At 42.3% G+C, this 10,772-nt stretch overlaps 1 protein-coding gene across 1 annotated transcript; it reads right to left on the bottom strand.

Annotated features, from left to right (window-relative positions):
• Positions 1-8,599: 8,599 nt before the first annotated feature.
• Positions 8,600-9,986, bottom strand: LOC131255977 (protein UNUSUAL FLORAL ORGANS-like). Its single transcript, XM_058256954.1, has one exon. The coding sequence runs from the start codon at positions 9,715-9,717 to the stop codon at positions 8,602-8,604; it is 1,116 nt and encodes a 371-aa protein (XP_058112937.1). The 5' UTR covers positions 9,718-9,986; the 3' UTR covers positions 8,600-8,601.
• Positions 9,987-10,772: the final 786 nt, after the last annotated feature.

Below are 10,772 nucleotides of genomic sequence, written 5' to 3'. Positions count from 1 at the left end.
AGTTTCTGTATCGCCATCTATAATAGTACCCGTAGGATGGATGGTACGTTTCTCTCTCTCTCTCTCTCTCTCTCTCTCTCTCTCTCTCTCTCGTATACACTGAAAATCGAAACCGAGATCTTTGCATGGCCCATGGAACAAAAGGCTATGGTGATCCTGAGCAGAGCAGCAACACATGCAACACGATCACATTAGAAAGGTACGTCTCGCTCTTGTATACACTGTAAATTGAAACCGAGATCTTTCTAGCTGTGTATTCACGATAATCGAAAGAAAGACTTGCATATTTAGTATGTCTCGTTGTATCATCTTCTTTTCCCTTTGCTGGTGCAGGTGGAAAAGCAAAGCCCCTGAAACAACCCAAGGGAGAAAAGAAAGACTATGACGAGGTATTATATCTTTTTTATTTTTTAATTATAAATCTCTAGGAATTGTATGGTATTTGAATCTAGGATCGGCCTATCGGCTCGCCAAATCCAGTATAATTGTATGGTATTTCCGACATGATGGATGGTAGAAATCGATGTTTAGACTCACCAAATCCAGTACAATGATTTGCACCTTAGGACTGCGAATATGAGCTGGAATAGATGACCATTTGAACCACAACCGATCCGGACCTAGTCAAATCTGATCCGACTCGGTTTTCCTGACCAAGTCGGACTCGGATCGGTTCAACCTAGCATGGGTTGGGATCAGATTGGGTCAAATGGTCCAGACTCGGTCCCGGATTAGACCGAGTTCGCGTTAGGCCATTCAAAACTCGAATAGAGTCGAGTTGGACCTAATTCGATTGGACTTGTTCCGACGCCCAGCTCTACTGGATAGCTTAGATTCCCTATTGCCAAATTAGGGGTATAGAAGTATTTATACAAACAAACACAAATAAGGGTTGCAAAGGGAGATCAAGCACTCATGGGGAGTTCTCTGCCAAAGCAGGGGAGGTGTCACGTGTCAGGACGGCGACCAGTCCACCGCCTAAGCCAGGAGTTGCCTCTTGCTTTGGCAGAGGGTTTTCCACACATGCGAGGAGGTTTCAGCTATCATAAGGTTTCCATGTTCTTCAGGTTACGGATCACTGTGGGGCTTATGGGCTGAGGTCTTGGCTTGCTATTATGCTGGTTTAGGGGTTGGGTTGACTAGGTGATTTGACTGGTTTCACTCATTGAGTTGACTTAGAATGTTTTAACTTGTGAGTTTCACTCAGCGTGTGAGGTTATGAAATAATTAGGGTTTAGGTTTATAGGGGTCCAGGGTTTTGGATTAGGACTTAGTTTTAAGATTTAGATTAGAATTTAGCCACCGAATTGAATCGCATTTTTCCAATCTTAATCTACTTGTTGACCAGCTACACAATAAAATGATAAAAATAATGTTGGTCTGGGGTAGATCAGAACTTGGGTGTCAAACAATGGGCATTTAGAATAAAAAGTCTAACAATAACAATAAAGTACATGTGTGGCCCACCTAATGGCTGTACTATCTTGCATTTTGGTACATGGCATGTTTACCATGTGGCCAACTTGATGAATGGCCCGGATCTCTGACAATGTTCTCTATGTACATATCTCTGACACTTATTCCCACGAGGGTCATTCATTGAAACATGACCCATCATCCGTTATTTGATTATCTAAGATGGGGCCCACTCTTAGACCTAAAACGTTGAAACGAAGAGCCGCAGCCGTTGAATTTGAGCTCCAGTACTGGGTGGAAGCCCTAATGCGCCTAGGGCCTGCAGGGTACTAGAACCCAGCCCATTTTGGTCATTCCTTTGTCCACGGGTCCATCTTGATCGTTGCTTCTTACTAATCTAATCTACACCGTACATGTTTCCACTCACGTAAGTATGCTGAACCCCAGTACGGTGGACCATGCTGCTAAAAGATCATAATCAATGATTCAATGGTCCGATGCGTAAACCGTATGTATGGAATTCAAGTAATAAAAAAAAAAGGAACACCAATTGAGGTTGACCCGCAAAGCACCTGGTAGTATTTCCCCTTTATCTGCCCATACATCTCGACCATACATCTGCCCATGTATGATAACTGGAATTTCTTAAGAAATGGGCCCCACGCGTGAGATCTGGATCATATATCAGCTGGTTGCCACGGTTCCCGAAATCAAGCTGGTCAGCTCATCAGGTGTGCCATGTACATGCCTGGATTGCTGACTTATATTATGGACAAAGAATCTCCATGGTGGACCCTTCCTGATGAATGGCTGAGATCCCCTATTCATTAGTCAGGTTGGCACGTGCACAGCGAATCGCCTTAGAGTCTTATGTTATTACTTCGACATGCAATTAACGTAAATAGAAGCCAGATAGTATTAATAAAGAGAAATGTTCCAGTGCTCTGACAGCACACGAAGTTATGGTGCTCCTAGTTATAATGGGACACTTAGACAGTCCAATCCATTCATCCAGACTATTGGTTAGACCCGGCACAAATTTGAAGGGCTATAATGCAAACATTACATGAACTTAACAAATATTAACCATTTGATCAATGCTCTTTAATTTGGACGGTCAATATTATTTACACAAATAGGCTCACCTTTAATTTCCACCGCCAATCATATAGAGCCCACCTTTGATGTGGACCATCCATCGTGTGGGCCTCACCTTCGATGTGAGTCATCCATCATGTAGGTCTCACCTTCGATGTGGGCCATCCATCATGCGGGTCCCGCTCGGATGGGGTCATTCATCATTAGGGGCTGACATTTGATGTGGATCATCTATTATGTGAGGCCCATCTTAATGTGCGCCATCCATCATGTGGGGCCTACCTTCAATGCCATCGTCCATTATGTGGGCACACCTTCAATGTGGTTGCCCATCATGTGGGGCCACCTTCAATATCCATCGCCTCTCATGTGGAGCTCACCTTTGATGGACCGTCCATCGTGTGGACCCCATCTTCAATGTAGGTCATCCCTCATGTGTCAACAGCTTTGGATGTGAACTATTTATTATTATGGGCGTACCTTTGATGTGGACAATCCATTACGTGGGCTCCCCATGGTGTGGGTTATCCATAATGTGAGGCCCGCCTTTGATGTGGATTGTCCATCACGTGGGCCCCACCTTTGATGTTGACTATCCATTGTGTGGGCCCCACCTTCTAGTTGTAAACTGGGTTAATGATTCCAATGATCCAATCCATTGACTTGATTGTCCCATCATTATAACTTGAATATTTTGGCTCACCATTATCTGTTGGCAATGGGTCAAATGACCATAGCCACTGTTGGCCCGGGTCTGGCTTAGCTAGGTAACGTGGCTTATTTAAATAAACGGTGGTGCGTGGGCCGTACCTGACCAGACCTGATCAGAACCGCTCCTACATAGGTCACCAATGGGTTTTGCCCAATGACCAGATACATCCACGGTTCAAAACTAGTTATTAGAATAGAATTTTGATTGAAGATTTTAACACTTTCTTGCCTCATGTACCCATTGATACAAGACTTGAGACTGACCGACTCATCTAATCCTGACTCAAGTCAAGACTCGCTGGAGTCAGGAATCACTCTCCTTATTTGGAGGCTCATGGTATCCACCTGGATTGGGTTCAAATGAATCTGAGTCGACTTGCACAACTCGACACGGGACTCACCAAGCCTTGATACAATGCTTCTAGCTCAGTGACAGTGCCAAAATTCTTAGTCCATTTCAGATGGGCTGAGTTACTCTTAGATGTGACTTGAATACAATTCAAGGAGTAGGTTTGCGTCAGCCTCAGGCTTAGTGAATTTTAAGTGTGTTGGATCAGTTGCCTGAGCGTGGGTCCTTTCTTTCTTAATTTCTTTTTTTTTTTTTTTTTTCTTTTTGTAACACACACCATATGAGTATTCGAACCCATGACACACAGCCCAACCCAAGCTATTGAATGTTCTACACAAATGCAGTTTAAATGAAATCAAGTTAGAACAACAAGGTCGGATTAATGCAACTAGTAAACTACAAATAAAATCAAACATTTAACCATTGAATAACATCATTAAAATAAGACTATAACCACCTAAATAATACTAGTAAAAGGAGTCTACATTTATTATTCTCTCTTCTTCTTCTTTTTTATTTTTCCATTTTCTATAATCACTACTAATAAACTAGTAAAAAACATAGTACAATCAGTATTCTTTTCTCCCTTTTTTCTACCGTCACTACTTATAAACCAATAATATCAAAGAAATATAGTCCACAACATGGCAATTCCAATCATGAAACACTGCCCTAAGTCAGCTCCAATAATGAATCCTATTTTCTACTCATAGACATTTCTTATCATGGATTATATAGCATAGGGTCAAAAGCTCCAATTTTGAACCTTATTTTCTATGCAAGCCATGGTTTCATACCATGCATATTAGTTGTAATGGCATATAAGGTATGTTATCAGGTTGGGCCAGATGCCCAGGGCCTTGAACCCAAATCCAAACAAACACGGTCAAGTTTTCGGCTCAAGCCTAGCCTAACCGTAAAGTTTAGATTGGGCCAATCAAGTTTGGATTAATACAATCCAAGTTGCACCCAAGAATAAATGAAGCTCGTTATCACATCTTGTGTGGATGACTCGTCAGAGCAGCAATTAAACCCTACTCTCTCGTGTGGAGATGCTAGACGCACATAAAGTGGGCCCATCGTACTCAAACCCCACTATTTTCAGTATGTGATCATTGGTAATCATCTACTTCTTGCAAATTTAATATTGATGGACCTAGTATGCTAATCCGTGATTCTAAATTAGCCCTGCTTTTTTTAAACCAAGCTAATTTTGGAGTAGCTTTGTAATAATGAAATTTGTTAGTGCATTGAATTTTGTACCTTATTTATTAATCATGTGAATCCATGTGTCATGTAGTTGGTTGAGCTGTTGGAAGCTAAAGATCGAAGATATAAGAGGATATGAGCATCGATGAGTAAAGGACATGAGCATCGAGGAGTGAAGAACATGTATATGAGATGCCTTGGTGACCCTAACTCTTGACCCAAAACAATCCATACCTCTAGATGATCTTAAACTTAATAGGTAAACCTTTGATGATCCTCTTTTAGTCTTAGAAGCTCAATTGGAACATATTAAGTAAGGTTAAAAGAGATGTTAAACTGTTGTAAAGATTCCAAACCTAAAATAGAAGTTTTCGTTGGATTCTCGATCTCATCGAGCAATCCTCGATCAATCTCGATCGCTCGGGCTCGAACGATCGAATGTGGTAAGAAACGTCCATCAATAAAACACATATTTTCTGAATTTTGTCAATGCCATCAAGTAACCCTTCGATGCCATCAAAGAGGAGTTTAATTGATCGAGGGCATCGCTTGATTGCTCGGTTAGGCCGTTTTTTGTCCTTTTTTTTAATCGTTGGAATTTAGTTCTTTTATAAATGACATATTTTCCCACTCATATTATACATCATAGACTTTCATTCAAAGAGTTTCATACTAATCTTCTTGTAATTCTTCACTTTAATGAGCATTCCATGCTCCTATTTGAAGATATGAATGAACTCTCATATTTCTAAATATTAGATATTTTACTTATAGTCAAATCCTTGTCTAAACTCTCCAGAAGAGCTTTCTAAGTGAATCCCTTAAGATTACAACATTCCCATGAGTTGTATGAGATTCGCCTAACCTCTCTTGCCTTGGTCACTTCATTAGCACTTCATATGAAAAAACGACTGTAGGAGCTAAAGCATTGGTAACGCATCAGCATCAACGGTCATGTTAGTAATTGAAAAGTTAATTCAAGCACGACGCATTAAATAAGCTCAATTCGCCAAGTAAGTATCATTTAGTAAGTCGATACTTTCTTTCCTTGTATAGGATTGATGGTAAGAGTTTATAACCTAAACTTGATAGGTTCGTGTATTGTACTTAGGCTCTTGTGAAGGGCTGAATTCATTAGACACAGGTGTGTATATGTTAGTATCTATGAAAGCCTTCGACGGGAGTAAACGTAAATCCTTGGACTATGACCGATGTTATTGATTAGCCGATTGAAAATAAACTAAAGTCTCTTACGGAAGCCTCCAATGGGAGTGTATGCTAGATAGATTTTTGTGTAGGATCACGGTCCTTGTGTAGGGTTGTAAAGGTTTGAGGTGAACCTAATTTAAAACATCCAATAATGAAATCAAGTACACTCATGGGTTAAGTGCGTCCACAAAGAGTGAAGTAAGGAAACCGAAATACTATACATGCTTATATTTATGATTGTCTTTTGAACACTTATTTAATTATGCTTATATGATCGATTAGTGAATTATATGTATGTGTAATTATATGAATGCTAGGAGTTAATAAGTAGCACATCACACACATACATGTACACTATCATATATAAACTAGTTGCTTGAATAGTATATTTTTTGTGATCTATGTGATTGGTCCTAATCACTCCTCACTCTAGGACATAATCTTCATTTTATAATTTCGTCAAGCTTCCGTGCGTAGCCGTAGTATCATATATCACGTGCAATTTCAAAACCAACAAATAAAAAGTATTAACCATGCAAACACTCGATTGTTGAATAATTAGCAATGGCAATCGGCCAACCCAATGGGTCAACCTGCTCAACCCACTTCTAATGTAAGGTTGTTGAATGTTTTTAATGTACTTGTTAAGCTATTGAGCCGCTCATGCACACATAAATAGACACTTCAGCGAAATCAACAATTTGGAGATGCATGGGACATCAATAGTATGTAAGACAGGTACTTGTGAAGTTTGCGTGGTGGCCTAAAATGACATGAACCCAAGTTGGGCTCAAAAGTTGATTGGGTAATGGATATAGCCCAAGCCCAGCCCATGTGCCATGCTAACAAGTCCAAAGCTGGGTCACGCTCGTCAGGCAGGGCAGTTTGCATTTGGGCTCTTTTGGATGCTCTTGCAAAAAAGGTAGGTTTGGCATTTGGGCTCTTTTTTAGTTAAGTTCGGGAAAATAAACCCAATCAATTCTCATCCTGTTAGCATTTTAGGGGGGCTTTGGCGTGGGGTATTAGATGGGATTAGGTGGGATAGAATTGCATTTGGTCCCATGTAAATTCTATTCAGCATTTGGGGAGGATGGAAAAGGTTGGGATTAGGAGGGATGGAATTACATTTGGTCCCATGGAATTGAATTTGGTCCCATCTAGAATTTCCACGAATTTGAAATCCACTACACATGTGGGCTCTACATTGATGCATGCATTTATACACGCCGTCCATCCATTCACACGTGACGTTCTGGTTATATATGTGTACAAGTGAACAACATCCATTCTGACTTTGGTCTGTTGATTACAATTCAATACCATTTTATTCCACGGACCAAATCCGCCCTATCTATCTTGTCCAGCAGAAGGTGAATAAGAATTTGCAAAGTTCATCGAAACAGGCTAAAATTCCTGCTTTTTATATATATATATATATATATATATATATATATATATATATAGATATATATATATATATAAATGCCGTTGATGCCGCTGAGGCCACAAACGCACGTTTGGAGGGGTGTGACAAACGGTTGGTAGCTAAGCAACACTAGAAAGAAGCTGTACGAAAATACCTAGAAAGGAATCAAATTATTTCTTGGTTGACAGAAATGGCACGCTTTTTACATTTGCATCTCTTTCTCCCAAACACGCAAGATTATTTGTGATAATAAGGCTGGTCTGGGCGCACCAGAAAATGCTGATTGTGTGCGCCCGAACACACCAACCAGAGTGAGAATGAGACTGACAACAGATCTGACCCGTTACAACCACATTCTCATTTTGGCGTGACCATCTAATTCATCCCACCGTGACCACGTGAGGCCCACCTTATTTGGAAACCACTAATAAGATGTGGACCCCACTTGTCAGATTGCAAAAACCCATTTTAATCAGATGGTTCAAAACGTATCCCAGTGGGCACCACTTTTTGAGAAACATCTGGTAAATGCACAACATTCTCATTTTAGTAGAGGTGTACACGGGTTGAACCGAGTCGGCAGCCACTAGCTGATTCCAGCTTGAAGTCGGCTCGGCTCGGTCCTCGAGCCTAACTAGCCGGATTGGCTCAGTTCGGTGGTAGCTCGGGCCAGCTCGAGGTGAGTTCGAGCCAAAATCGAGCCTCTGCTGCATTTTCCCAAACACATGGAGTGCAACTTTAATTTCTTACCAAATTTAAAGCAATAACATCTGTTTATAGGTATTTCATCGAACACTCCATAGGCAACTTAAAAATCAAGATGCAAGATATTTGTTTCATATCCATAAGTTCTTTGCCATCAGCCAACACTTTGTTGAGTCATTTAATCAAACACTTACTGAGCAACATCAATATCTAAATAAGAGAGTCACTGAACTGGTTTGATCTGAGTTCGATTCAAGTTAGGGCTCGATCCGAGCCAAGTTGGGCTCAGGCAAGATTGAACTTGGCTTGAAAATTTTTCGTGCTAAAAAAATCAGCTTGACTCGGCTCGAACTGGCTTCAAACCGAGTCGAATCGAGCTTTTTCTAGTTGAGTCGAGCAGGCTAACCGAGCTAACTGGGTTCATGTACAGCTCTACATTTTAGGTAACACCCAAACAGGCCATTGTAACCTTTCTCATTTATGAAGCATGTAAAAGAGGAGCTAGGGTTGGGTGAAGTATCACCCCCTTGAATGGGACTTTGGGCGCACCCACTCTCTTAACCTCAGTACACCCATCAACCCAAAACCATTCCCACCTCGCCTTATGTGGGACCTCCCTCCAAACCAACATGCCCCACCCAAGGTCTTTATACAAATACATGGCCTCATCACACCCTACACATTTAGTACTACCCCAGCTACCCTTAACCCCCAGAAACCTCCTACCCAATTCATTTGGGACCACTTCAATCAGTGTCCACTCATCCCCCACACCAAGCTCCCATATACATGCCCCACCTCCACACGTGCCTCCGAAAATAGCCAACCGTCCCATGCGTCGCACGATCGCCGCACACTCTAGCTGATCAGCCATCGGGGCTTTTACTTCCCTCCACGTGCGAGATCGCACCTCGAACCCCATCACACTATAGGCACGTGCGGATGTCATCCAATACAAGGCGCCGTCGGCATACACACTCTCGTTCGGTGTCCAAACTGTCAGCCTGACCGCAAATTCCACCGGCATCGCACCGAGATTGAGCCACGTGTCGGATTTGGGGTCGTACATCTCCAATGTGGGCTCATAGGAGGCCCCGCCGCCGCATGAAATGTCTGACATGCCACCGGCGACGTAGACCTGGAAAGAAGGAACGTGCTGATCGCCGAAGCTGATCACGCCTATCGCAGGATTGGCACGTGCGGTGATCAACGGTGGAAGTAGCCGATAACGTCTAGTGAACGGGTTACATATGATCAGGTGTACGGAACATGCGATCGCTGGCCTACAGAGGAGGAGGCCACCGATCGGGCCCACCGGTCGAATTGGATCAGGAACGAAGTCGAGGGGTAGCACGTGCCATCGATCCAGAGCTGGGTTGTAGGCGTAACAAGAGCCGCTCCGATCACGTGCTTGTATGGCCAGGAACCATGGAGGGTGACGGTGGGGCCCCGTCGCCAAAGAGACTGCACTGACGGGGCACGTCTTGGCACACGTGTGCCAGTGCTTGCATGCTGATGTGGCACGTGCCAAGGAGTCTGGAGGGAGGAAGGAGAAGATGTGGGCAAGCAGATCAAAGGGGAGGTGATTCCACATGTGGAATGCTGCGGAATTGTGGTTGAAGAGGAAAGATGGTGGGAAGGTGGATGCCGTTGGATTTTTGGACCGTATATATATCAAATGCTTGCTAATTCCACTCGCGTGTGCGTGCTCTTTCCATACACACGCAGCTAAGTATATAAATATGGAGCACGTATACAAGATCTGAGCTTTCCATAATGTGGGTCCCACTTCTTAGTTATCCTACCCTATAAATCAGACTATTTTACTTCTCAGGTGGGCCACATCATGTATAGAAAATGGACGGCCATGAAAGAAGTATTTTAACTGTCAGTTTAGTTTGTGCATTGTAACTCACCTGAGAGTGAAAGAGACCAGCTTTTGTAGTAAATGATCTAATTATTATTTTAAACCAGATGGAAAGCTCAGATTTCAAGTACATGTTTCACATTGGCACGTGTGGCTCCTGTGGATGGGCAGGGCTCTACACGCGTGTGGAACTAACAAACCTAGTATCCTGCAAGTGGCATTTGCAATTATTGGAGTGTGAATTATTGGATGGTTCTGGGTTGGGATATGAGCCAGACGTTTAAACAATATCTGGCCCACATGTGATTGTACTCGAACCGCATGTGAATGGGCTATTTTTTTACAGTTTACTTTCTGCAGAGGCTTTTGAGAGAAACCCTGGTACTCTGGAAGACGTGTTATGGTTCATACTCCTGCGCTTGGAAACTGTATACTACTCATACTTGTAACTCAAATCAAACCGTTGAAATATAGGAAAGCATTTTTGGCCTGTTCTAACGAATAATAGATATGACGTTGTAACTAGCTCGATCGGTGGACATTAATGTTCCAACTCAACGTACATTAATCAGCGGTTACAATGGATAGATATATCTGATTTCAGGCTACTGATCTAGATTCGGTGTGTCTCAAAATTTGGACGGTTGGATTTGAGTTACATATCCTCAGTGTTTATGATTTGTGAGTGCATGTGTGTGGATCGTAGATTTTTTCCGGATATGTAATATCTCCCCTTCGCATTTTAATTTTTTTAGCGAGTATCAAGGACGCGGATCGCGTAC

The sequence above is a fragment of the Magnolia sinica genome, chromosome 1 (assembly GCF_029962835.1).
Source record: "Magnolia sinica isolate HGM2019 chromosome 1, MsV1, whole genome shotgun sequence".
Classification (NCBI taxonomy): domain Eukaryota; kingdom Viridiplantae; phylum Streptophyta; class Magnoliopsida; order Magnoliales; family Magnoliaceae; genus Magnolia; species Magnolia sinica.
Note: the sequence above shows the minus strand (reverse complement) of the source record. Positions and strands in the feature narration are given on the sequence as shown.

Bases quoted from the DNA above. Each gene is read 5' to 3' on its own strand.
- LOC131255977 (XM_058256954.1), bottom strand. From the start codon at position 9,717: ATGTGGAATCACCTCCCCTTTGATCTGCTTGCCCACATCTTCTCCTTC.